The sequence below is a fragment of the Theobroma cacao genome, chromosome 3, assembly GCF_000208745.1.
Source record: "Theobroma cacao cultivar B97-61/B2 chromosome 3, Criollo_cocoa_genome_V2, whole genome shotgun sequence".
NCBI classification, from domain to species: Eukaryota; Viridiplantae; Streptophyta; class Magnoliopsida; order Malvales; family Malvaceae; genus Theobroma; species Theobroma cacao.
The window spans coordinates 35,512,957-35,540,659 of NC_030852.1; the positions used below are offsets into that span (position 1 = coordinate 35,512,957).

General features: G+C 36.5%; 2 protein-coding genes across 5 annotated transcripts; both read left to right on the plus strand.

The window, feature by feature from the left end:
• LOC18606810 (homeobox-leucine zipper protein HDG5) lies at nucleotides 1,374-6,656 on the plus strand. Of its 3 annotated transcripts, none has more exons than XM_018118289.1 (12): nucleotides 1,374-1,518; nucleotides 2,061-2,235; nucleotides 2,345-2,520; nucleotides 2,770-2,887; nucleotides 3,417-3,599; nucleotides 3,752-4,228; nucleotides 4,311-4,409; nucleotides 4,497-4,715; nucleotides 4,845-5,013; nucleotides 5,118-5,386; nucleotides 5,478-5,573; nucleotides 5,702-6,656. In XM_018118289.1, the coding sequence occupies exons 2-12, from the start codon at nucleotides 2,104-2,106 to the stop codon at nucleotides 6,167-6,169; spliced, it is 2,406 nt and encodes an 801-aa protein (XP_017973778.1). In that variant the 5' UTR covers nucleotides 1,374-1,518; nucleotides 2,061-2,103; the 3' UTR covers nucleotides 6,170-6,656. The 3 variants fall into 3 exon arrangements, with proteins under 3 accessions (XP_017973778.1, XP_017973779.1, XP_017973780.1); XM_018118290.1 differs by lacking the exon at nucleotides 1,374-1,518 and adding an exon at nucleotides 1,678-1,928; XM_018118291.1 differs by lacking the exon at nucleotides 1,374-1,518 and having other exon boundaries at nucleotides 2,104-2,235; nucleotides 2,354-2,520; nucleotides 5,702-6,169.
• LOC18606813 (lysine-specific demethylase JMJ706) lies at nucleotides 17,040-24,375 on the plus strand. 2 transcript variants are annotated; one of them, XM_007040626.2, is made up of 11 exons: nucleotides 17,040-17,566; nucleotides 19,080-19,464; nucleotides 20,202-20,358; nucleotides 20,439-20,658; nucleotides 20,929-20,982; nucleotides 21,096-21,175; nucleotides 21,265-21,542; nucleotides 21,624-22,019; nucleotides 22,098-22,504; nucleotides 22,638-22,916; nucleotides 23,521-24,375. In XM_007040626.2, exons 1-11 carry the CDS (start codon nucleotides 17,564-17,566, stop codon nucleotides 23,878-23,880), a joined length of 2,619 nt encoding a protein of 872 aa, XP_007040688.2. In that variant the 5' UTR covers nucleotides 17,040-17,563; the 3' UTR covers nucleotides 23,881-24,375. The 2 variants fall into 2 exon arrangements, with proteins under 2 accessions (XP_007040688.2, XP_007040689.2); XM_007040627.2 differs by having other exon boundaries at nucleotides 17,041-17,566; nucleotides 22,641-22,916.

The following is a 27,703-nucleotide window of genomic DNA, read 5'->3' on the forward strand; positions in this document are numbered from 1 at the left end:
TTCTTGTCTCCTAAAAAATCATTAAATGTATACGATGTCGATGGATTTCGTATCTATGTATAATAGTGAGTGTTTTTAACTTTTTACAAAGAAAAAGAGTTCAAGGGATTTTAACAAATACAAAAACATTTAATTATAAGTTGTCTCTTGATCGAGAGTCAATTGAGCTAATTAAAATCATGTTTAATAACAATATTTAATCTTGATACTAAATTCCTAGTTTCTCATAAGTTTCGTGCAATGACATAAATAGAAAAGAGAAAATTATTTTTTTAATAAAAAAATGGTTTTATTAATATAATATAATTGATATTACCTTAATATGTCGATATAATAGAGAAAGAGAGTAATATATCAAAAATCTTATATGAGATACAACAATCAAAATAAATACTGTCTAGTCCTAAATCTAAAATCATAATAAACAAAATCAATTAAAGTAAATAAGAACTAATCAAACATATATATGAAAATAAGGATGATATATTATATGATAGTACTTCAAACTTTGAATTGTTTACCACATGTTTTCCTTTACATGGAGATACAGGGTTGCATCTCGCAAATGGTTAAGAATACAAATTGATTGAAAAGATACACTATATTGATAAGATATTGTTAAAATTCAAATTAAACACATTATTATGAATAAATCTAATTTATGAAGGAAATGTAATTCATTCTCTCAAAATTAATTCAAATTCCCATTAAAATTAGTGTTGTTTTCAATGAAGGTGTTTCATAAATTCATTGTACATTAAAGGAAAACAAGAGAGAAAAAAAAAGAAAAAGATATGGGGGAGGTGGCCCTGGCGATAATGTGGCCCTTTGGATATTAGCACAAGGGAGTCAGGAAAAACCCCCCCATTTATATTTCTTTTGGGACCCACGTCAAGAAAAAATCAACGGCCTCGATCCATTGACCCCAATGGGATGGACCCCATGATCCCTAAACCGACGGCTTTGATCGTTTGACCACATTGACATTTGACCCAACGGTGAAAAATCTACAATTACTAAACCAGGAAAGGAAAAGCACAAAAAGTAACGCACGCGAAAACGGAGAGCGTGAGAGTAAATAAGGAATCAAAATCCGCAGATTTGAACTCACGATTTCAGCATGCGCGTGTGTTAAGGAAGAAAGAAATTAAAAAGGGTTTGACTTGGGATGGGCTTTCTTTTTCTTCTTTTTCGCATTCGGAAACGCACGGAAGAAGGAAGAATCCCCACTTTATTACGAAAACGGGCACGTGGTAAAAAAAAAATAAAACAGTAAACGGAGTATGTGGCGTTGATCGGTTTTTACCACGTACGGTGAAAAAATATAAATAAATTTACTTCCCTAAATTTATTACAAGACGAGAGAGAGAGAGAGAGAGAGAGAGAGAGAGGAAGGCAGAGAGTGTCTGTTTCTGGTCTAGAAATCAAAGCAAAAGCAAAAGAAAGAAAAAAGGAGAGATTATTTTCGTTTTTGGGTTTCTTTCTTTTGCAAAGAAAACACCGACAACATTGTTGGTGGTATTTACTCTTACATTGTGTTATTATTATTATTAACTCAATTTTTTTTTTGGTTTTTTTTTTTTGTGCTTGCTTTAATTTCTCAAGCTTTAATTCATGGTCGGTTTTGATGTAAAAAGCCATTCAATCTTTATATCTCAGTTGTTTTTTTTTTTTGGGTGGTGGGGGTGGTGGTCGTGGTGGGTTTGGAGGTGAAGCGATAGCTTGTGGTCTTTTTCTTCTTTGAAAAAGTTCACAATCATTTATTTTCAATTCCCTAACTTTTTGCGTTTACTTTTTTAGAGCCTTGGTGTTCTTTTCTTAGTGATCACAGGCTGCTTCTTCTCTATGTTCTTTGCCCATTTTTTTGTTTTGGCTGCTGGGGTCTTTGTTCTTTGGTTCACTCAGTGCATGTTTAGTTTTGCTTCAAGGTTTAGTGTCTGAATTTTGAGATTTTTCCTTCTCTGATTTTTGGTCTTTTGTTGTTTGAGATTCCATTTTGATATGCTGCTCCAAGATATGTTGTTTGATCATGGAGTTGCACTGTTTTTTTGTTGAAGCAGGACTGTTCCAAGTGAAGCCAGGAGTACACCATTTTAAGAGAAAATGTACGGGGATTGTCAAGTCATTTCTTCCATGGGAGGGAATGTGGTATCATCAGAAACCCTATTTTCATCACCGATTCAAAACCCTAATTTCAACTTCTTGCCATTCCAACCTTTACCTCCCATGATTCCTGTAAGTGGAGATCAATCAAGCAGATTTTCTTTCCATTTTCTTATTCATATTTCTTTTTTTTTTTTCCTTTTCTTTCTAAGTCCTAACCTTCTGTTTTTGTGTGGGGGAGTTAAAACAGAAAGAAGAGAACGGGCTATTGCTAAGAGGGAAAGAGGAGATGGACAGTGGGTCTGGGAGTGAACAGGTAGAAGAGAAGTCAGGGAATGAGCAAGAGAGTACTGAGCAACCCCCCAAGAAGAAACGTTACCATAGACACACTGCTCGCCAGATCCAAGAAATGGAAGCGTATTTCCTCTTTTCTTTTTACTCTCTCTTTGATTTCTTTGCTTTGCTTCATCTCAAATCTTTTCTTCTCATCCTTGCTTGGAGATAGAAAACAGATTAAGCAGAAAAAAAAGGGTTTTATGATAATAAGCAAACGACATGCAAAAAAAGGGCTTTAAACAGATCGAATTTGAGAAAAAAAATTGTCTCTTTCTTCTCATTCAACAGTTTACCCTTTTTTCTTAGAAGAAACAATGTTTTGTTTTGCAGCGTTTTTAAGGAATGTCCCCATCCTGATGACAAGCAAAGGATGAAACTAAGCCAAGAACTTGGCCTTAAGCCTCGTCAAGTCAAGTTTTGGTTCCAAAACCGTCGCACTCAAATGAAGGTGAACAACTAATCAGCATCTCTCTCTCTCTCTCTCTCTCTCGCTCATGGCTTTCGCTATCATCCCAACCCTAAAAATGTACCCGAACTCTTTCTCTACTACTTACTGAAACCCTTTGAGAGCTTTATCACAAAGCCAAACACGACTCCCAAGAAAACGCGTTTGAATGCTTTTGCATTAAAAACCAGCTCAAACCCTAAACGGCTGAACCTGGGTACATGGGTTAATACCCATCATCATAGCGCATCGCAACAGCACAAGAGAAGGATCTGTATTTATTTCGGGGGCCACTGCATGTAGTCTTCCATTTGCAATTACAGTCTGTATTCATAAATGTGGGCTGTGTTTGCGCATTAAACTCCTTTACCTGCAACATGTGCTTCCTAAAGGGTTCACAGATCAGTTAATGAAAAATAATACAATGCTCATTTAGGGCACTTAAGGTTAATGTTTTGCAACATAATAATGCTTTGATTTTCATTCTTTTTATTGTTTTTTTTTTTCCTTCCTTCCCTTTTGAATTTGTCAGGCTCAGCAAGATCGATCTGATAATGTTATTCTTAGAGCTGAGAATGAGTCTCTCAAGAATGAGTTTTACCGGCTTCAAGCGGAACTCAGCAAACTTGTTTGTCCAAATTGCGGTGGTCCAGCAGTGCCTGGAGGGATTTCCTTTGAAGAGCTTCGGATAGAGAATGCACGACTTAGAGAAGAGGTTTTTCAATCAATATTGGATGTGTAACCTTTGATAAGTTTAATTAAGCAACATTTTCCATTAGTTAGAAGCAACTGCAATGATCTGTAATGGAACCTGTGGAAGTTTATGTAATTTTGACAATGTTGAGTTGTTTTCTTTTTTTTTTTCAGCTGGAACGTGTCTGTGCTATTGCGTCGAGATACATTGGCAGGCCAATCCAAACAATGGGTGCAGCTCCTGCACTCATGCCACCTTCATTGGATTTGGACATGAACATGTATCCAAGGCATTTCACTGAGCCTATGGCTTCCTGCACGGAGATGATGCCTGTGCCAATGTTGCCAGAAACAGCCTCCTTCCCGGAGAATAATCTGGTTCTGGTGGAGGAGGAAAAAACTGTTGCGATGGAGCTTGCTATGTCTTCCATGGATGAGCTTGTGAAGATGTGCCGAACAAACGAGCCTCTTTGGATCCGGAACAATGAAAACGGAAGGGAATTACTTAATCTTGAAGAACATGCCAGGATGTTTCCTTGGGCGCCATCAAATCTCAAGCAGCGCTCAACTGAGTTCAGGACTGAAGCTGGCCGTGATAGTGCAGTGGTTATAATGAATAGCGTCACGTTGGTAGACGCATTTCTTGATGCAGTAAGCTCCTTTCCTTTAATGTTGTGATTTTGGATACTTAATTCAAATTTTTTATGAAAAAATAGCATAAATTTTATTGCAGAACAAATGGACGGAACTGTTTCCATCTATCGTTGCTAGAGCAAAAACTGTTCAAGTTGTATCAGCAGGTGTTTCAGGAACAAATGGTTCCCTTCAGCTGGTACAGAGACATCTTCAACGCTTCATTAATTTTCATCACAATGCTCATACTCTTTTACATTCACTTTGTTTGATTTTATTTGAGCAGATGTATGCAGAATTGCAAGTCCTTTCTCCATTGGTGCCCACTCGGGAGGCTTATTTTCTTCGCTATTGCCAACAACAAAATCTAGATGATGAAACTTACTGGGCAATTGTCGATTTCCCCATAGATGGCTTTCATAACAACTTACAGGCTTCGTTTCCCCTATACAGGAGGCGGCCTTCTGGCTGTTTGATTCAAGACATGCCTAATGGGTACTCAAGGGTGTGTGTGCAAAAGAACTATCTGCTATTGTTAATCATTTTACATTCATGGAGATATAGCAATATTAGTCCTGAGAATATAGAATGTGGCAGTGTTCTTTCATTGAATTCACAAGGTTTTTTCTTGCAGGTTACATGGGTTGAACATGCAGAGATAGAGGAGAAACCTGTTCATCAGATATTTAGCCACTTTGTTTACAACGGGATGGCGTTTGGAGCACATCGTTGGTTAGCTGTTTTGGAGCGACAATGTGAAAGGGTTGCTAGCCTCATGGCCAGGAATATCACTGACTTAGGAGGTGCCGAAATTCTACTCATGCCTGCAACCAAAACCTGACTTTTAATGATTTGGTTTTCAGTATTACATTCATGAAATATTTCCCCTATCTCTATCATTTTTCAGTGATACCTTCTCCGGAAGCAAGGAAGAATTTGATGAGACTTGCTCAGAGAATGATAAGGACTTTCTGTGTCAACATCAGCACTTCCAGTGGCCAGTTGTGGACAGCTCTACCGGATTCCGCCGATGATACTGTTAGAATCACAACGAGCAAAGTCACAGAAGCTGGTCAACCCAATGGGCTGATTCTTTGTGCTGTATCGACTACTTGGCTGCCATATCCTCACGACCAAGTCTTTGATCTTTTGAGGGACGAACGCAGCAGATCTCAGGTTTCATTGAGCTTTGAATCTATTTTTGCTCTAATTCTTCCCAAAATGCTAAGTTAGTGCTGACTGCTGAATACTAAATACATTTGTGCAGCTGGAGGTCCTTTCAAATGGAAATGCCTTACATGAGGTAGCTCACATTGCGAATGGAGCCCATCCTGGGAACTGCATTTCACTTCTTCGAATCAATGTAAGAATTTCCTCCTTGGGCTAATTAGAAGTTAAATTTCAAGCTTTTTCCTTCTCTCTTGTTTGATAAACTATGGAAAAGAGAGAAAATTACACCCTTGTTTAGCTATAAATATTGTTTTAATGTAGGTTGCAAGCAATTCCTCACAGCATGTAGAGTTAATGCTGCAAGAGAGCTGCACGGACCGATCCGGTAGCCTTGTTGTTTACTCCACCGTTGATGTTGATTCCGTCCAGCTAGCAATGAGTGGCGAGGACCCATCCTGCATCCCACTGCTTCCCTTAGGCTTTTTCATAACCCCAGTGGAACTCATCAGAGATGCTAGTGATGATCAAGGCAAATCAGTCCCACCATCTGAAGAGGCAAATGGACATATTTCAGGCAGTTTACTCACAGTTGGGCTACAAGTTCTTGCCAGCACAGTTCCATCAGCAAAGATCAATCTCTCAAGCATTGCCGCCATCAACAACCATTTATGCACCACAGTTCACCAAATCACTGCTGCCCTTAGTAGCAGTACTGCCCCTAGCTGCCCTGATAATGGAATTGGTGTACTAGGCTCTTGCACTGAGCCTGCTTCTGCACCAGAAAAGTAAATCAGGGTTTTCATCCTGAATTACCCATAACATCCCCATTTTATGGATTTGAAGATGGGAAAGATTGGGGAAGTTATTGGTAATTTGTTAAAAATCAAGTGGTGGAATTCTCATATTAGTGTCAGTTTGTAGTAATGTGGTAAATAAGGGTCATTTTGTAACTAAGGAAGGGGGTAGGTTGTTCTTGTTTAGGTAGGGAAAAAAATTTGAGAAAGATGCATGTGTAACATTAGCTGTGGGTACTGTTGGGAGGGTCAAGGCTAAAACAAAATACTAGTAAATCTCCATGTAATAGCTAGAGGGAGTCAAGAGCGCACCAGCTGTGACCCTTGCTTTCTGGTAAGGCCTAAAGAGATGAGACCTCACCAATCAGCAAGGGTGGTGGTTCGGGTATTGACTTCTGCTTTGTTGGCCTTTTTTTTTCTTTTCCCTGAATTTAATGCTCCTACTGATTATTAGTTCTATCAAGTTATCTGTTTGCGTCCAATTTCCAATATTGATTCTCCTCTCTCTCTGTTTCTTCACGTTTACACTGTGTGCATGTTCAGGAGTCAATGGTGATAATATCTTCTTTCATAAACAAACAATCTTCGTTATCTGTCTCTTGATTATGACTTGCAATAGTCATGCTTTGGGGTCGATCTCCACGACAAGGTAAATTCAATACTATCAACGACCAGTTATCATTGAATTAGGTGTGCAATTAATCCTAGAAAGTGACACAATCTTCGATTCCAGGTAACAAAATGTGCTCCCTAAAGATGAACACATCCTTCTCCTTCCAAAAACAGAAAGTGCTATTCAAGAAAGAATTGTTTCTCACTTTTTTCCAGATTGTTAGGTTCATTACTACATACTAGACGAATAGTTATGGTTTTGATTTTTAAGCTGTCAGCCTGTACTACCCAATTATGGTAATAGAATTTCAAGAAAGGGAAAGCTTAAGTTGAGCTTGAAAGCTGGAACAGAAATGACAAACACTCTGAGTGGAAAATGTTTTATTTTTTCCAATCCGTCAACAACAAAATTTGTCTTTCAATATAATTCGAGATGTGTTTCAAATGTCGATAAAATGATTCTTGATTTGAAGAATATAGCTTTATAAGAATCACTTTCAACAATTAATGAGAGAAGCAGAAAAAATATATGTATCCTCTTTAATTATCGTGAATACAATATAATAATTAGATGTTTTCTCTTAAATAACCAATTATCCCTTTGAAATGCTTATTTGCCATGACCCAATGCAACCTGATCAATTACTCAAAAACAAAATGTATCTTACTGCAGCAAGGAAAGAGAGATCAAATAATACAAGTGATGTTTTCCTCTATATAAATATTGATGCGGTAACATCAGTTTTTACATCAGAAACCTCATCAGCTTCATGCATACATATATAGGCACCATTTCTTTCCTAGTTAATCAATAAGAAAATCAATTGAATGTAAATACCCAAAAAAGGAAATTCAACGGAATGTTGATTCAAAGGACAAATTTCTTCACTCAACATAAAGATGATGCTTTTCCCAATTGTTCTTAACATTGTCAAAGTGGTAGGCACCGTCGTCTCTTAAGCTCCATGTGCAATGGGTGCATTTCAACGCAACCGTGAATGCCCAAAAGGCTCCATGAATTTCATTGTTAATGTGAACGTAACACCACCGGAGGGGGAACAAGATTTCGTAGAATGTCCACGACGTCGTTTGCCCCGGTTCAAGCCTCCGCAGGTTTTGGTCGACACGATCAAACCCGCACTTGAGGTAAACGCTGTGGCTGGCTTCGTTTTGTATGCTCACCGTCACCCTTGGGAAAATCTCCTCTCTTATTGTTTCGGCGAATTGAGGCATGATTGCGGAAGATTGTGTAGGAAATGACACAAGTAGAATGCTAAACAATGTGAGGATTGTGAAATTATGCTTACCGTCGATCATGGTGCAACGGCCCCCCGGCTGGCAGGTACTCATCCGGTGACAACAAATTAATGAAATCTGATTTATTGTGTTGCTTGGGGCTGAAGGCATATATTATGATAAGTATTCATAAATCATAAATCAAATTAACCTTCATCCGTCGCAAATTGTTAATTAGATAAAATTTAAATAATTTTATTGTCATTTTTTTTTTCAAATTTTCTAAGAATTTATTTGAGGTAAAAAAATGTTTATATTGATGATGGTTAAAAAGGGTATCGGTTATTTACCTGAGAAAAGTTTTCCCGACCCTAATTATAAATATTTTTACAAGGGACCCAAGGATTGGTAAGTAATACCATGTCAATAATTTGTTTTTTATTTTTTGTGTAAGGCAAACTATGTCCCACTAACATGACCATTATCTGCAACAACATTGACAAATTGACAACGTTTCCTCCAAATCTCTGTTGTTTCCTCCATGGAATTCTTGAGAGACAGGGAGAGGGAATGGCGTTGGACCATAGGGTACCCATTTTTTGTGTTGTCTGATTCCTTCTTCTGATGGACCCAAGAGATACAAATTAGGAAGCTGCAACATCATGATCCCAAGGGCAAAGATTCTGTGTTTCTATGCAAAAGGGTCATCAAATCAAAACAGAGAAGCCAAATTCAATGTAGTTGCTCTGCTTTGGACCTATTCGTTCATTAAAAGATGAGGTTGATTGAAAGTATAGTGTTTTTAAAGTCATGGTATTTGCCTAAAAACCATCACTGTCCATTTACCAGGTCAAAGTTCAAAGAAGAAGAAGAAGAAGAAGAAGAAGAATCAACATTTTTCTTGACATCTTTGAGCAAATCAAATCATTTTGATTCTAAGCTTCTAGACAAAAGATTATTGAGAATTGCACACATCTTTTAAAACTATTGCAAATCAAAAGAAACTAAAGAAATTGTGTGCGCCTATTTCAGTTCAACTGTGGGCTGCGAACTCCTTTGTACCACGTAACCATGGGCGCCAATGGGTTGATTCAGCACAAACTGAGGCCCAGATTGTGTTTTAATGTGGCAAAATTAATTAATCAGCCCTTCCGTCAGTTGAAAATATTGAGATTATTTAATCCAAAAATATCAATAAATTAAGTAATACAAGATACTCGGTTGTAAAATATCCATTAACATCTCTAATTATCTGTTAAATTTAATATTTTTTTAATATAACTATCTTGATTAAGCAACAGTCTACAAATTCTATAGTACTCTCATTCTAAAATGAGTTGCAAACTCAACTCCAACTCGATCATATTTCTTAATCTCTACTTTTTTAAATGATATGCATATGCTATTAAAAATTTAAAGTTACAAAGTCGGAAACCGTGGCAAACATGTTCCTTTTGATTCCATAATATTTAGTGCATGCTCTGACGAATCGTGACATTATCAATAATCTAATAAAATCACAATGATTTCGAAAGAAGATTTAAAAGAGCTTTGATGTCATAAGAAAGAATGAAAATACTAATCCGTATTTGTTTAATTAAATGTGAATGGGAAAATGGCTGGCCAATAAAAGGGCAAAGCTAAGCATGGAAAGGAAAGGAAAGGCTGGCATGCTGCGGTGTAAGGGGCATCGGGAAAAATATAATATGAACATATGAGAGAAGTAGAAAATACTAAACAAAGAGAACCAAAAGGCACAGCCGACAAAGTGACAAATTGAGAATATTAATGTTCTATGGAGCCAAACCCAAAATTGGCCTCTCAGTATGTGCCTTATCACCAAAACAGTAAGAAAGCCCAGAAAAGAAAGATGAATGGAAAAGGGCCCCCTTGCCCTACCCCCTACTTTATCAGATGTGGCACTGAATCACAGGGCCAATCTCTATGCGAAAACATGGTGCCAGCCACACACAAATGTGAATCCCCCCCCCCCCCCCCCCCCTCTTCCTCTCTCTCTCTCTCCGTGCGTGTTTGTGTGTGTCCAGAAAACTTACAAAAAGGTCTGGCTTTTGCTTTTTGATTTGTCTTTGGGGTTTTGGGGAGGAGAGCAACGTGGAGCTTTCCCTTTTGCCGTAAACAATTGATTCACTCACTCACTCACCCCATTTTTTACTTTTTATTAGGGCGGAGGAGAAAACATTGACCCATGAGCTGAAATTAAGGCCAAAACATAAAAACAAAGAATATATCAGCATTGAAAGTTAGAAGTCATTTGGTCAAAATAGTATTATAAGATTTTGTGGTGTGTGTTAAGGTTCTTGAAATTCAAAGGAAAATATGGTCAGTGGATTCGACATGGTGGCTTGACTCTTTCAAAGCTAAGGAAACCCTTTTTTCGTCCTTTTCCCATGAAAATGAGCAAAGGGTTGATTGGGTTCAAGTCCCTGTACAAGTAGACTTGATTTGGTAAGCCTTTTGAGGTGTCGGCTATGCTTGTTTGCGTCTGTCTCTTTCGGGTTAGGGAAGCCAGCAGCTTCTTCTTAACCTTGTACTTTGTCTCCATGCAGGAAAATCTAGAGAAGTATACCAATGTTATGGGGTGGACTGGTTACAGTGAAAATGAAATTTTGGGTGGATTGTTTTAATTGGGTTTTGAAATTGTTTGTCTGCTTTTCCACGTGCAATTATTACCTAATTTGGGTATTAAATTATAAAATAAAGGGGGGAATTTGGGTGCACACTGGACTTGGTCAAGCACTCAATAGAAGCCATTTCCACACTTTAATTTGTACTTCCTCTTCCCCAAAACCCTCAATCAAACTTTAATTATTATAAAAATTACATAAAATCATTTACCGAAGTGTTTTGTGAGGTCTTTAAGTACTAATTTTGATTGTTATTTTCACTGTTATTGGCTTTTTTCGTAATTTGTTATTTTGTTAAGAATTAATTTCCAAACTTGTTACAGGACTTGTTACAAAATCATTGTATCTTATACGATTTATTAATAAAATTATTCTTGACATAAAAAAAGAATTCACCAAATCAATTTTTTCTTTTTATTCAAAATTTTCAAAAATAAAAAATATTAATTATAAATACATAAAAATTAAATTAATTGTTTTTAATTTTATATGTGAAATACAAGCACATGTTGTCACAATATGTTAATGCCCACTTACATTACTTTTAGGTCATGATGCAATTATTCTAAACATTGATGCAAGAGGATCCCAAGTTCCCAATTTTAAACATTGTTATCAATGCAGGCACATGGAGTCTGTCAATTCCCATCAATGATGTAAATTGATAGATCATATCACACAAACTCCCTTTAAGCTTTAATGGTTTAGTTAAACAGTTGACTTTTTTTTTTTTTTTTGTGAGGGGCATAATCCCATGACATCAAAACTTCTTCTTAGGCTTAATTTGCATAAAAATTCTGCATGTTCCTTTACTCTTTTATAATGTGAATGTACTTAGTTTGTAGCATCTTTCCCCTCCTTGCCTTAGAAATCATCTGCCTTTGACCAAATCATCAGGCACCCTTCCAACCTTGTTTAAATTATAACTTATCCCATCGAAAGATGAGAAAAACAGATAATTTGTCATAATGTTCACTGACTTCATAGAGACATTATCATTGGTTTTAAGCCCTGCTTTTTGAAAACTGTCTTTCAGCATGGGAAACCCAGATTCCTTTTGCCTTTGGTTCACTGAGATTTGTATTCACACCTGAATTTTTCATCTTTGCCAAAGCCTAGGATCCTGACAAACTATAAACATAGCTGGTAGGATAAAGCTAGCCATGCAAGTCAAGCTCATTTTGCTTTCCCCCAACTGGAAGCAAAATTTTTTCCTTCTTATCTAAGGCTTCTTCTTCTTTTTGGGTTTCCTTAGTACATTCCAGCTGACTGCCATTTTTTCAAGTTGAAGTCTCCTTTCAGGTCGTCCCAATCCTCTCATTTTTCATATCTTTATCTTTCGTTTTCTTGCTCATGTAGTCTTGTTACATGCTAGAGGGTTTTCCGTCAGAACCCAAGGAAGTCTCCCCCACCACTTTCCCAAACCTTTGTTCAACATGACCTTGTCCCTGCCCTAGAGACACGACCCAATCCCACGACGCGCTTAATCTAGCTGATTAAGACACCACTAATTTCAATATTTTGATGTAACATGATTTGGAGTATCACCAACTTTTTTCCCTTAACATAATTTGCCTCCCCTTTAATGATTTTGATTGGTGGGTTTATTAGGGGCTCACCTTTTGTACTATATCATCGAAAAAGTAATATACACAAATATTTAAAAGTAGATAAATAATTTTTAAATTCATTTTGTTTTACTGTCACGTATAAAATATTTATGTTCTATCAACATCAAATTTAACAAGAAAGTTTGTAAAAATATTAACTTCTAAAAAAGTATGTAAAAAGATTATAAAATTAGTTAATTCATGTAAAGGGTGTTGAATTTTATCCACAAGATACCTAATATTGACCGGATTCCTAAATTAATTGGTGCTTTTTTGTTGCTATTCTTGTTATTAAATTGAAGAAAAGAAATGCATTTTCTAATGCGGATAGGGAATAGTAGGTAAGATGATATAAATATTATTACTATATGATATGATAAGGTTTGCATGATTGAATAGATTAATGTGCATGATTATTTTTTGGTTGTGGGCTTAATGGAAGTGAATTGGTTCTTTAAAATAAGATTCCTTAAGGAATCGGCCATTGAGAATGTGACACACACAAAAGGAAAAGAGAGAGAGAGAGAGAGGGGGGGAGCAATTGAGCAAAAAATATTGGTTTGATTCTAGAGATGGCTTTGGGGGTGAATCTTTACAAGCAAGGCTTTCCTTTGGTTGCATTTCAAGAAAAGTTTTTAGATTCAAAACCAAGTCTTGGCCACAATCTGGCAAGTTTCTGTTGGTGGCCAATTTTATCAATAAACCCTAACACATGCATGCTACACTACAAAAGATTTGATTTTTTTTTTTGACAAAATTTACCGTTGAACCAAAACCCTATTTAACACTAATCAAAATTAAGTGGATGTTATTATAAATTATTCGTATGTCAATGCTACGAGCATGAAGTGCCAAGCACATTTTCATGACTCAATTTTCTCTAACCAAAAGAACGAAACCTCATATTTTACTAGTATCATTGTTTTGTCCCCCACGACCTAATAACTCTACCAATCGGCTCGATTAGCTTAGAGCCAGGAGATTAATTATTAAGCTGGTTTTGATAATTAGTTCTCTTAATTTTAGCAACTTGCATGAATATATTACTAAAACGCTGGTCAACTGTTCATGTGCAGATTTATCACGCGTATGTTTAATGAAAAATAATTTAGAATTCAATACGTCGGCATCAATAACATTTAATATACTTTTGAAGAAACTAATCAATTCACAAATCCTTTATTTAGTACTATATTCTGTTAATTATGTTTTAACATATGTTAAAATGGTGATCTATTCCAAATGGGAAAACCCTTTTCCCCCCCTTTATCCTATTTTCTCATTGACCACTTGGGACTTAAATTCCCATCAAAGTCATACCCAATTTTGGGTCCAGCTGAAGTCTGCACACTTTTGGATAGAGTTAAAATGTTAAACCCATTTTGGGTTTGTGCACTTTTGTTTGGTGACTGCGATAATAAAGAACAGAGCATCAGCTGCATCAGAAAATATGTAGGGTACAAGTATCTATCTACCCACGAGCCAGTCTCATCCAACTTTAACTAACAATGGGTCCCAAATATTTGTGGGTTATATCTCCCTTTTCTTTAGACAAATTTCATACCCCAAAACCCAAAAAAAGTAAATTATTACTATCAACTTGTTGCATATGAACTAGATGGTCACCTCCCAACCACTAACTTCCAATTCAATTTAACACAAAATCTATAATGTTTAAATTTTTAAGACAAAATGCATCATGTTAAGCCTAGAATCGCTGATCGATTTGGACGGGTTTCTCGTTATTTATAAGTAAGGGTTTTGTTTAATGACTAATTACGTGTTTGAGACTCGAATGAGTGATGATTATTTATCTTTAAACATTTGGAATTTAAATAATTTGTCAATAAATAATTTATTAAATTATTGAATAATATTTTTTGCAAAGGAGGGTTGGTTAGGAAAGAGAGGTCATGTAGGTGGTCCTCCGAAAGGCAAAAAGACGTTTAGTACAATTGTACTCTTTAAACAAAAAACACACAACCCACTCCGGGGGAAAAAGGGCGAAAGGCATTCAAGTGATTTCCCTCTGTTGAAACAGGCATTTTCGTCAATTCCAGAACTTTCTAGAACCGTACTCTCCCCTACCAAAAGAAGCTCGAGCGCTCTATGAACTTACTGAAATACCCCTCGAGAAGACAGCTGTCGAGTAAAGAAAGAGAGTTGGAGCGTAGTCCCGAAGCAGAGTAGGCGTTGCAGAGTGGTTGGAAGTAAGTATGGGTTTTTGAGGGTACCTTCATCGTGGCAGTTACTTGAAATAATAAAAAAAGGGATCTTTTGTCAGTTCATGCCCGCGAATATTTTTATTGCAGAAAAATAAAAATAAAAATAAATTGGGAAAAAAAAATACTATGCTTCGTAGTATGAAAGATTTTGACTTTGGCTAACTGGTGTGAACACAATTAATTTAGTACAGTAGTTTCTTCTTTGGGTTTTGCCTTTTTCTCCATCTTCTCCTTCGATTTGAATCTTTTTGGTAGTAAAACAAATCTACCGAATATATTTGGTTTTTGCTGTTAGATTTTGCTTTTGAAAAATCTTTAAAATCAAATGAGAAGTCAAAAAGGTTTTGAAAGTACTATCTCGGTTTAATTTTATCAGTATGTATTCGATACATTATATAAATTTTATACGTTTACAATAAATTAAATGTCACCATCTCGTTAATACAATGTTATACACACTTTTATCTTTACACATTTATAATGTATTATTATCTAATTAAGTCATAGTGTATAGAATATTATATGTTTTGTTAAGATTAAGTGAAATGTTATTTTTTTATCACTTAATAAAAGATAATGTATTAATTATAAAAATAGTTTTTTAGAACTATTACCTTGTGGTAAGAGGCAGGGCTATTGGTATTTATGACACAATAAATGTTGCGTTTGCAAGTGAATAAATAAAAATTCTATTTATAAAATTTAATATTCAATTATTTTTAAAAAATATAATACTTTCTAAAGATTTTGTTTAAAATGAATAATATTCATTTGAGTTAAGAAACTTTTGAAAATAAATTGGGACTGTTTATGTCGATTAGATGGTAACGTGTCATGATAATTTATCATTAGAATTACATGTTTTTAATAACCCTCAAACTAATATTTTTACTTATTTATTTGAAGATATGTTTGATACTATTTGACCAAAGATGATGTAATTATTTTATCTAAGTTATTTCCCTTTTTACAAAAAAAAAGGGACTTTAGTCCAAACATTTAGGTCATTAATGATTTGAATTGAATTAACTTAATTGCAATGCATAATTTTCATCGTACAATTTCACTTTTGTGGTACTTATCAATGAATCAATGAAATATAGAAAATTATAAAATTGATTGGTTTTTTAAATTAAATATATAAAAATGAAATTTCCTTTTTTTCTTTGAAATTATTTTAAATTTAAATTATGATCCTATAAAATATATATTTCCAAAATTACACGTGTACACATGCAAAGGAAAAAAGGTTATTTTCCAGTATTTTCGCACTGCATGTTATTTTTGACCAAATAATTAAACATGTTTTAAATTTTGTCTACAAAACAGAAAAGGGAAGAAAAAACAACTCAAACTCAAGCCGGCTAAAAAGCGAAGCTGAGCTGGACAGTAGATACTACAATAAACGTAAAAAGTTGACTGAGTCTGAGTGTAAAAGCCGAGCCGCCAAACTTTCGCTTTCGCTAACTGTGGAAAACTAATCATTAGACCAACCTCCCGCGTAACCTCTCAAAAAAAGGAGAAAAAGAAGCTCTAAAAAAGCGATATATCAATAGTAAAAAAAAAAGAAAAAAATATAACCGGAAACCGGAAAGGACGGTGGCTGTTGTTATTTTAACTGGGGCATAGTATTCCTCGTGAGAGAGTAAAGCCTGGGCCGGTCATATGGTCGCGTGATACCCTGCTGTAACCGCCAGCTATTTCCGTTCTGGCACCACCCACAGTAACACAGAAAGCGCCTAAATCCGCCGCACCTTCCTTTTGCCACGTGTTTTGCCTGTCCCCCTGATTGGGCCACGTGTCGAGTTCACGCTTCTTTGTGGAGTCACGTTTGGTTACGCTTTCCCTGGTAGTTCACTAGCATTACGGAATGATGCTATAAAGTCGAAACTGCCCTCCTTTTCCGTAGGAAAAGGGCCATCTGGAGGGGAGGCGCTTGTCTTTTCCGCTGGTAGCCTAACTAACTATAAGGTAGGTGAAACTGTTACTGTACAACTCAGCTGTTTGAAGCAACAAGTACATGCCAGTTAGGATCCCCGAATCCACGGAGTTCGTTACTTTTTGACCGTTAAACTTCTGTGATTAAGTTCGATCGACGGCCGGATTCGATTAATATGCACATTTAGATACTGTGCTAAGTACACGTGAGAGTTTCATCCTTCCAGACTCTTTCTTTTCCTCTGACCGAAACAGGGACCAGAAGTCTTCGATAAAACCGTCCAGGTGAATTGACAAGAATACCCTTAAAGAAACATAAAATTTCAGCATGTACAATTTTGAATTACCGGAATAAACATTTTGTCAAGGGTAATGAGATGAAAAGGGGATAATAAAAAAAACGGAAGGTTCCTTAAAAACGAGCGAAACGCGAGCAAAGGGAAAATAAAAACGCGGTTTTGGCCGGCCAGGCGTTTGGTTGAACCACCTAACAACCACCACTTTCCTTCACAACTCCTCCTCTTTACTCCTTTTAATTTTTAATTTTTTTTATATTTTAATTTAACGCTTCTTAATTATTTTTTGGTTTAATAATATTAAAGCACATCTAAAGCATTAATATTTGGAGTATAAAACGTATAAATTATCCTCTGCTGGTTCTTTTCCGCTTTTCTAAGCCTCCCCTTTTTCCTTTCCTTCTTTCTCTTTCTCCATTTCTCATTTATTGTTTCTCTCTCTTACATTTCGTTGGAAAACCGCCTCCCTCCGCCGGGAAACAGCTATTTTCACCGGCGAGTAGAGTCTCTGATTCGCCGGAAAACCACTAAGCTCTTTGGTATTGATCATTTCCTGTTATATGTTAAGCATTTCTTTATCGTGGCTCAAATTTGGATCTTCGAGTTTGACTCGGTCCGGCGGAGTACGCGGCGCGTCGTGAGAATGTGGCGAGTTTGGTTGGCGTTTGATGTTTCGGTTTAATAGCAAATGGTGAAGATCGTGATCTAGGGTTTGGTATTTGCTGATTTTGCGCTTTTGTTGTTTCTTCCTTCTTGTCTCCTTTGGATTGTTTCGTTTGGTGAATTGCTGCAAAACGGAGGCGTGCAAAGAACCATTGCGGAATGAGATGGTACGTTAATTCTTCTGATGATTTCTTTCTCTTTTTCTTTCATTTTTTATTTTTTGAGATTTTTAATCGATTTTTCGAGATTTTTATTAACTCTGCCTGTACTTGTACGGATCTTAAGCAATGTTTACATTGTGAAACCGTTTTTTAAAATTTTCCATGATTTTTCTGTTTTCCTAGATTTGTTCTACATCTTTGTAAAAAAAATTAGAAATTAATTTTTAAATTCTAGAAAAAAAAATTTCATCGATGAAAACTTCATGCAATGAATACAGTGTTTCATGCATTTTGGAGGAGATGAATTGCATTTTTTATTATTTAATTTAGAATTTCAACTAAAATTTTACACACTTTATTTCCGATATTTTTATCGAGGGCTTTTGCGTGGACACGATGGATGCCTCATTTTTCTATAAAAAAGAATTTATATGTCTGTTTTCTTGAACTTCATTCGTGAGGTAGAGTTTATTTTGACTACGTTTTTAAATCTGTGGATAAGATTGAAAATAAATTAATGGATTTTATTTTATTGTTACTATTTTTATTTAAAAAGTTGATCTAGTAACACCGTGTATTATTGTTGAAATTGTCTGATTTTTGACATAAGATTCAACATGGGGTAATTACTAAATTTTGACTGCATATTTTCAACTGGTCGTAAACCTTTGACTCGCGTTTTTAATGGAAAGTTTGGGGGTGTGAATTTAATTACTTGGGCCATTGATTTGATTAAGATTCAGTCAACCATCTGTCTTCTGTGTGCTTTAGAAATTTTCCTGGTTCAGATTGGTGTCGGCTTTTTGGTTTCACATTCTCAGTTTTGGCTACAAATGGTTATTGCATATTTCCAAATTTATCCTTTGGAGTTTTGGCCGTCTTGTTTATGTATGAACTTGGTTCCCCTTTTAGTTTTAATTACTGGATGACGAGTCTAGTCTAGTGATGGTGATTGAAACATGGCTGTAGATGCTTTTTCACTAACTTTTATCGTGCTGTAACTTGTTGTTTTATACATGGACTGGATTGGGCCTTCGCATCATAATTTGGTTACCTGATTTATTGCTCTGATTTGTAATGATCTTTGATTGTTTGACTAGAATAGGTTGTTTATATTCCACTTATTTTTGGTAGAGAATGATGCAAACAAATATACCCGAAGTATTTAGAAAACTTGTTATGTTGAAAATTTTGCTTTTCATGAGTAAGCGGATAGTAGTTAATCTGCTGCAGATTTTGCACTAATGAAGCTGTAACTTATTGAAAACTTTGTAAAATTATGGTGTTGACTGTGTGCATTTAGTGCATTATGAACATTGTAGCTGAATGGACACGAATGACGGTCACTGGGATAGTAATTAGGTGCTGATACAAATGAAAAGTAGAAGTATCTAACTGTATCTGGGTAATGTTGAGGCTGCTTTCATATTGTTATTATGTGTTTTTCAAATCCGCTGCTATCTTTGTTTCTATGTACTTATATATGATTTTTTAATTTGTTTCTCTGCTTCTTTGGCAGGTGGAAGGAAGGGTGTGTTTGTCTAAAGAGGCAAAAAATGGGCTAGAGTTTCTGAAGCGTAAAAGGCTTCAGCGCATAAAATCAGAAACTGTCTCTGGGACATCTGGTGTGACAAATCTGATGGCTAGAAGTGGAGGAGATGCTTTGAGAGTTTCAGCATCATGTGGAATGAGATTACCTGGGAATGCAGAATCTATTTCTAGTTCAAATGGTGCTTCAAGTGAGAGGGACGTCTTTTCAAAGCGGAAGGTCAATAAGTTTGACACTAGTGATCTAGAATGGACAGAGAAAATTCCAGAATGTCCTGTATACTGCCCTACAAAGGAAGAGTTTGAAGATCCTCTGGTTTATTTGCAGCAGATAGCTCCTGAAGCTTCAAAATATGGTACCACCTTCTGTGCTTTTACCCTCTGTCTTTAACAAATTGAGTGCTTTCTTTTTCCAAAGCCCAATGCCAACCCACCCAATTCAACCCTGGTCAAAGGTGTAGAAAATAAATCCTAGAAGAAAATTGGAAATGGAAAAATATGATGCTTTCATATCTATGGTTTATGTTTTCACATGGTTAAATTACTGCATTTTTGTGAGGCTTTTGTGCCTATAACTTTTTGTTTGGTAGGATTTGAGGTCAAATGTTGTTTTTCTAGTGACTGAATGAATTTATGAAGGGAAGACTAAAGATCCTTTGTAGAAATAAAAAAGCTCTGCATGCTGTTTCATCTTTGTGGTACTACTTGTCTTCATGCTACACATCTATTGTGGAAGGTTTTTTTTTTTTTTAATATTTTAAATTATTAATTGCAATAATATCTTTTGCTTCTCATGTCTTGCACAAATAGAAATATGGGAATAAATCGATCCACTTGAATTAATTTTCAGGCTTGTGTTCAACTGTATTTATTGAAGAAATGTTAGTTAACTAATTTGACACACTGGTCCAGAGAAATTGGTCTTTCCAAATATTGGACCTAGTTTTACTTTTATTTTATCTGATGATATTACACAAGAACCAACTGTAGAAGGGATATGAATGCTCGGATTTTGAAGGAAAATTGTTAAAAATTGCCTTCTTGTAATAAATAAATGCTGAAGCATTTTTAATATTTGCTCATTAATTCTCAGGTATATGCAAGATCATTTCCCCTTTAAGTGCTACTGTTCCTGCTGGAGTTGTATTGATGAAGGAGAATGTTGGATTCAAGTTCACAACTAGAGTACAGCCTCTTCGTCTTGCTGAGTGGGATACCGATGACAGAGTGACCTTTTTCATGAGTGGAAGGTGAGCTCTCTACCTTGAAACAAATGTTTATTTCTGCCTTGAGTATTTTTCTGGTTTTGAATGTGAGCATGACTTTTCAGAAATTATACATTTCGTGATTTCGAGAAAATGGCGAACAAGGTGTTTGCTCGTAGATATTGTAGTGCTGGTTGTCTTCCTGCAACATACATGGAAAAAGAATTTTGGCATGAAATTGCTTGTGGGAAGATAGAAAGTGTTGAATATGCTTGTGATGTTGAGGGTAGTGCCTTTTCTTCTTCTCCCAGTGACCCGCTTGGAACTAGCAAATGGAATTTGAAGGTGTTGAATTCAGTACTATTCATCTCTTTTGTCTTTTATTTTTTAAAAATGTTTTTTAGATGGAGGCCTGGTTGCTTAATTTTACTATGACAGTAAACTTTTAGAAAAGAAAAGTAAAATTGCTATCGTGTTGTATAGCTGATTTGGATAGAGAGAGATAGAGGAACTGAGGAAGCAATATTTGATGTTAGTGCTATTATGATTGGCTCTATCTCTTTTCTGGATTGTGGTTCAATTGGTTCTTATGTACTTCTTTTTGTTTGATTTTAGAAACTCTCACGGCTGCCCAAGTCCATTTTGCGTCTTCTTGAAACAGCAATTCCGGTAATGAAATGATAAAAATTTCCTTATCTTCTGAATTTTGGCACTATATACATATGTAGGATTGATATGCTCACATGTCTGGTCCTATTCTATTGAACTGATGTTTGTTTCAGGGAGTAACTGACCCCATGCTTTACATTGGAATGCTGTTTAGTATCTTTGCTTGGCACGTGGAAGATCATTATTTGTATAGGTAAATGTTATCAAACATTAAATTCCTTTCCGTTTGTTTGCTTTCTTTATATTCTTTTAAGTAATTGCTTTCTTCTTCTTTTGTGGCAGCATTAATTATCATCACTGTGGGGCTTCAAAAACTTGGTATGGCATACCTGGTCATGCTGCTTTAAAATTTGAGAAGGTTGTCAAGGAACATGTCTACACTAATGATATCCTATCAACTGATGGTGAAGATGGAGCTTTTGATGTGCTTTTGGGTAAAACGACACTGTTTCCTCCAAATATTTTGTTGGAACATGATGTTCCTGTCTACAAGGCTGTGCAGAAGCCTGGGGAGTTTGTAATTACCTTTCCAAGAGCTTATCATGCTGGATTCAGTCATGGTATGGCATACTTCTTCTGAACTTGTTCTCAGTCTTCTTTAGCAGAATTCGATGAATATGTTACTAACTGTAATCATTTAGGTTTCAACTGCGGTGAGGCTGTGAACTTTGCTATTGGTGATTGGTTTCCTTTGGGGGCTGTAGCAAGCTTGCGTTATGCACATCTCAACAGGGTGCCTCTCCTTCCTCACGAGGAACTTCTGTGCAAAGAAGCTATGCTTCTCAATACAAGTTTAGAACTGGAAGATTTGGAATATTCAGCGGCAGATTTGGCCTCTCATCATTCCATTAAGGTTTCATTTGTAAAGCTGATGCGTTTCCTGCACCGGGCACGTTGGTCTGTCATGAAATCAAGGGCATGCAGCAGTATATCTCCAAATTATTATAGAACTGTTGTCTGCACTCTGTGCAAACGTGACTGCTATGTTGCTTTCATTAACTGCAGCTGTTACTCTCATCCTATTTGCCTGCGACATGGTAATCTCCTGCTTTATTTTGGTAATTTCCCTTTGATATGTAATTTTGTCTTATGATGATTCTGATTGCCTTGTGCAGATATTAAGTCACTTGGCTTCCCATGTGGGGGCTATCATGGTCTTTTCTTGAGGGATGATGTAGCAGAGATGGAAGCTGTGGCCCAGAAGTTTGAGCAGGAAGATGTCATATCAAAAGAGATTGAGCAACAAGCTGAAAATGGTGATGACTTGTATTCATATCCACTGTCAAATTTGTTCCAGACTGATGTAGAAGATGGATACTTTCCATATTGTGACATTAGTGTTGTTTTGAATCCTGAGATTGCTGCAATAAGTACAACTACGGGTCAACCACTAGAACATATACAGCCTAAAATGAGTCATGACACTGGTAATTTTCGAGCTGAACTGACAGATGCATTCTCTTCTTTTGCTGCATCAACAATCTGTTCTTTTGTGGAGCAAGTTGGATCCTCTCCTAAAAATGTAAGATCCAGCTCTCTGCCTGCTGAGTATCTAAATTTGTTAGGCATCAGCCTGAATTATTTTAATCTTTTTTATGTCTGTACTTGAGCTGCTGCTCCTGCAGTAAGTGAACATTTGCTATTTGTATGTAAAGCAGGTACAGGGGCTAGCTAACCTAGGAAACACTAATGGTAAAGGGTTATCTGAAGAAGTCTCTCGAAATACATATGAATCTTCTGCATCCTGTTTGTGTCGTGAAGATCGTCCAGGTAACCATCATGGCAATGTTCATGAACCAGAGAGTAGGTCTACAGTGGACCAAGACAGTGATGGGTCCGATTCAGAGATATTTAGGGTTAAACGACGTTCATTTTTGAAGATTGAGAAAAGAAATGCAAATGACACCATGTCATCAAAGAACTGTGAACACCAGGTATAATTATAAAATTCTATTGTTGTAAATTTGCAGACTTAACCTTCAGTGGTGCCTTTTTACAAATAAAAATTGAAAACTATTTATTAGAGTCACAAGTTGAAATTTATTTAATGTGTTTCTTCATGCAATTTCTACAAGGTATTTGACTATAAAAAAACCTTATTTTAGCTCTAAATGTGACTTATCATTGGGAGGTAATTTGTGCATGGAAATTTAAGTTGTGTTTGAAGTGTTTAATCATTTTGCTAATATTTGATGTTCATAATTATTTGTTGGGGTGCTATAGATTTACCTTACAAAAGCTTCTCATTAGCAATTTGCTTTTAGCCTCGAGTGAATCTGGTAAACGGCTTGTTAAAGGATGACAAACTATGATGCTAGCTTTGGCCAAAGAGAAAAATACGATGCTAGCTTTTGATTCAATATCAGTTATATGCAGCAGTTATGTTTAAAAAAAAAAAAAAAGATACAGCAGTTGATGATGTTTCAACTATTATAGTGATGGTCTTGAATTTGACTATTGTGTAATCATTTCGTATTTGGCATTGTTCAGCTTTTTGCTTGAGTTGTATGTCCTCATACTTTTGTTTGATATGAACAGGGGCTCAAACGATTAAAGAAACTCCAACACGAAGGAAGATGTGGGCAATCAACATCGTCTGAAGGCTGCAGAACTGATGAACCAAGTCGCAATATTAATTCCACTTCTGACTGTAAAGAAGCTCCAGAGAATGCTGTGAAGGAGAGGTTTGGAAGAGGAGGCGCCCTTCCCATTTCTATCAAGTATAAGAAGTTGGGCAACGAGGAAACAATGAGTAGGCAGCGAGAGCACCAGAGATATGATAGGTTCCACCACGAGTTTGGAAAGAGCACGAGGGAAACTGCTCCTCTAGAGATTGGGCCAAAGCGCCTTAAAGTCAGAGGCCCAACATCCCTAGGTTCAGAAAGCAGATTGGATTGAAGTTGATAGGTTTGCAGAAACTGATGAGAAATCTGGTTGGTGTGCATCATCATCTGGAGCCTGACTTTGCTAACTTCATTCCCTCTAAAATGGAGTTCTAACAACACTGAAAATCCAAATTAATTGATTCAGGGAGATGCAGCGAAGATTAACCAAGCGTAGGACAATTTTTATTCTTTGTGCAGGCCTCAGAAACTGGGGACGATTTGCACGTGCAGTGATTCTTGTGGTTCTCGGGCCGGGGTGTTTTTCCTTCTTTGGCAGGAGAACCTTCCTGCAAAAGCTGAAAAAAAGGAAGTAGAAAAATTTGGGTTAGTAACTTTTGTAAATTTGATTCCATCAGTCAAAAATTAATTCTTACAGAGGGAAGTGGGCATTCCCACTGTTTCCTCAAAATTTAAAACCTTTGCTGCTTCCCCTGCTAGGTTCGTTATTCTTTTTGTAGCAGTGTATACTACTTAAAATAAAATGCAGAGAAATGCCCTTTCTCTTTTCTCTCAAATCTTTACTATTGTCATTACTTGATTATTTGTGAATGAGATGTTCATGTCTACTACTCATTGGCAGCGACGAAAAGTCCAGCATCTTGTCTATTGGTTGTAGGATTGTGGGGCAACAGTAAGCTGCAACTTGCAATGTCGGATGGTCCTGCGATGTTAGAGTATTTAGCTCGGGTCGGGTGGTGGTGGGGGTGGGGGGGTGTGTTTTTGCGGGCGTAAGCCATCAGCGGACTTTTCCTTATGTAGTTTGTTTGGAACTTACTGGGGAAAGCAAAAGGGGGGTTGGAGGGGGTGGGGGCCCATGGGGAGGCGGAGGTATTGTTTCTTTTTCCTGGGGTCGTGATATGGGCCTTTTTCTGTTGCATCTGTAACGAAGCAATTGCGGCAGTGCCAGGGTCCTCCTCTGGACCACTGTCCTGTTTTGAGTTGCGACAATGCCATGGTTGCCACATTCTTTTTTAATTCTATCCGCAAAGCACGGTAGGACATGGTTTTGTTCCATTCTTCATGACGTTGAGATTTCCACTCTTCTTTTGCTTTCCAATGTCTCCAGCAGATTTTTGTTTTGCGTCAATAGTGAGTTGGCAATAGCAATGTCGATGGGTTTTTTTTTCCGCGTGATGTTTGGGATTGAGAACGTGGTGATGTGGATACAAAGATTGTGAAGATAAGATGGGATTTTTGTCTTTAGTTGGCTTGTTTGATCTTCTCTGCACCCCAGCCGAAAGAAAACGGGGAGGTGAACGGGCCGCGGTTGAACGGGCCAGGGGGCTTGGGCTATGCTACCTTGGATGTCTAGTTCCTGTAAAATTCTCTGCTCAAAGAAGGCTCTTGGGTTTACAGTCGTCGAGCGAGTCATTTTACATATGGAATTGTTTCAGCCTTTGGATCCTCGGGTGTCTGCATGGAAGCAAGTTGAGTTTGGTAGTTGAAAGTTAAACCCAGATGGGAAAGCATATAATTGGTACTCAAAAGAAAAGAAAAGGAAAAAACAAAATTGAGTGAGTAAAAAAAGGCCTTTTTCATAAGCTCATGTGAAGAATTTTCTTGCTATTAGGTGGAATCTATTAGGACAAAATTTTTCCTCCATTTCTTTTTTATTTCGTTTGGCCCAAATCATCTTTATTTGATTGTCTTTATTCAACTACATCCTGAGATAGTGAGATCTCTGGGACTAAAAAGATTCCTCCGCCCAACCGTGGGAACACAACAAGAAATTACCTTTACATTTTCTTTCCTTTGCATATTCTTTGCCTTGGTAGATGACAGCAACCTTCACCATAATGGGCCCTGCTACCCACTTCTCCAAAACCCTTGTCAACCCACTCAAATCAGAGTTTAGCCATGGAATTTAGAGCCCAAGTTTCCAGGCACATCATCCATCGTACTTCTCTCGCCAAGTAAAAAACAAATTACAAATTACCAAAAAAAAAAAAAAGGGCAAAAGGCATCCATGAAAAGGAGAGGAGAGAAAACCAAAAGAAACATCCTCCATTCTTTCACCTAGTGTGGAAGATGTAACGATTTTTAATTTGGTAAACATAGGTTAAATCTATGCCAACAAACTTGGATGCCATGCCCCAATTTAGTAATGATGGGCAAAAGGTGCCCGTTTCACCATAATTGACAATGCAACAGTAATGAGATATATTCACAGCAATTGGGCACCCTTCCACCCCCCTAAAACTATGTTTCAATCCCATAACTTTTTAGCTTTATAGCTGTTTGGGCATTGCAAATAAACATCTTGAAAGCAAGCCAAGTCCAAAGACTGTTGTCATGGTCAAATTAACCCCACATTGCTTGTCTTATAGCTGGGGATTCGTACGTTCTTAATGATAAACAACCGAATTGAAAGAGTACACCCAGCAACATGCTATTGCTAGGATTGTTGATAACAAGGAAAAAGAGAAGAAAAAGCACTAATAAATACTCCTAGTTCAACTTTCCATCTGCAAAGCAATAACAATTGGTTTTAGGTTTGATACCCGTCTTAAAAATTCAACAATGATATCAAAACAAGCGTTGTCATTATTAGTTTATCTTTTTATAAATTTTTCTATGATTCATATCATGTGATATAAATTTGTTATACTTACGTGTGAAGGAGAAATATTGAAATTGTGATACATATAACATAAATCCTTTCACCTATTATCGATATATTTTAAATTGGATGACTGTCTTCAAAATTTAGGGATTACTCAATTATTACATCGTAGGGTTTATTAGGTTAGGTGGAAGAACCTTTTTTAGTCGATGAGCAAAGAGTACTGCGACTGATCTGCCAGCATAAATATGATGCTGTAAGTTGAAAGAATTGTTTGCATATTAATTTGCATTATTCACCATCTCTGAAGGAAAACACCTGAACCCTTTGTATGGTTTTCTGGGTTTATGTATTTGACCAAGCAAAATTATTGTGATGAGAGTAAATGGAGGGATATAGGGTGGGCAATCCCATTGCCTATTGGGCAATTTGGTCCCCTCCACGTTGGCTAGGTTGGTTTACCAGTAGTTGTACCATAATTTATGAACACTTATTTAATGATCAGGAATTTACATCCCTCAGAAGAGTACATTAGAAATTTCAATCTTTTAAACTATTAGGTTTGCCATGAAGGGCTCCAAAACTGTTATTTTCTCACTCTCTATGGCTAAAAGAAAAAGAATGATATGAGGAGGAGGAGAGGAAGAAGAAGGAGGAGGAGGAGGAAAGAATAGAAAGATAATTAATTAATGGTAGGAAATAGAAATAGGGTATGAACGAAATCAAAGAAAGGATTGAAAAAGAGTGGGGCAAAGTGTTCCTATTAGGTGGGAGCCTACATCCTTTTTTACCTTGACCTCCCAAAAAGGAGCACCATATTCCATTGTGATTGGATTGAGTGTGTCTTAAGGTTAGTGGGACCAAAGCCCCCTTCCCAAATTAATCATTTCTACCTTTATTTGAAGAGAATAAAACTGTGGAAATGCATTGCAACAAAGTGGAAACCAAGGAAAAAATATTCATATGGAATGAGAAAAAGGAACAAAAGCAAAAACCCAAAAAAAATAAAAAAAATAAAAATAAAAATAAAGAAAAGAAATTATGTTAATGGGTTCTTGTCAAAATCTACAAATTTCTTTCAATCACTAGTCTCTCTAGATTTGTAGGGCACTTATCTAAGCTTTCCCTTTTGCTCCAAGTCGTTGGAAAAGATTCAAAATGTTTCCACTTTTCGTTTAATTTTTTTTATTATATATATATTTTTGCAATTAGGATCCTATACTTGTTGCTAGCTTCTACTCAAATAGAAAAAGGTGCCTCTTACCACTTTAAG

Excerpts from the sequence above, each read along its gene's own strand:
- LOC18606813 (XM_007040626.2), top strand. Across the intron at positions 19,465-20,201 it reads TCCTGAAGCTTCAAAATATG|GTATATGCAAGATCATTTCC; the intron begins GTACCACCTTCT and ends ATTAATTCTCAG. Across the intron at positions 20,983-21,095 it reads TTCTTGAAACAGCAATTCCG|GGAGTAACTGACCCCATGCT; the intron begins GTAATGAAATGA and ends TGTTTGTTTCAG.
- LOC18606810 (XM_018118289.1), top strand. The coding sequence starts at position 2,104 with ATGTACGGGGATTGTCAAGTCATTTCTTCCATGGGAGGGAATGTGGTA. Across the intron at positions 3,600-3,751 it reads ATGCACGACTTAGAGAAGAG|CTGGAACGTGTCTGTGCTAT; the intron begins GTTTTTCAATCA and ends TTTTTTTTTCAG. Across the intron at positions 5,574-5,701 it reads TTTCACTTCTTCGAATCAAT|GTTGCAAGCAATTCCTCACA; the intron begins GTAAGAATTTCC and ends GTTTTAATGTAG.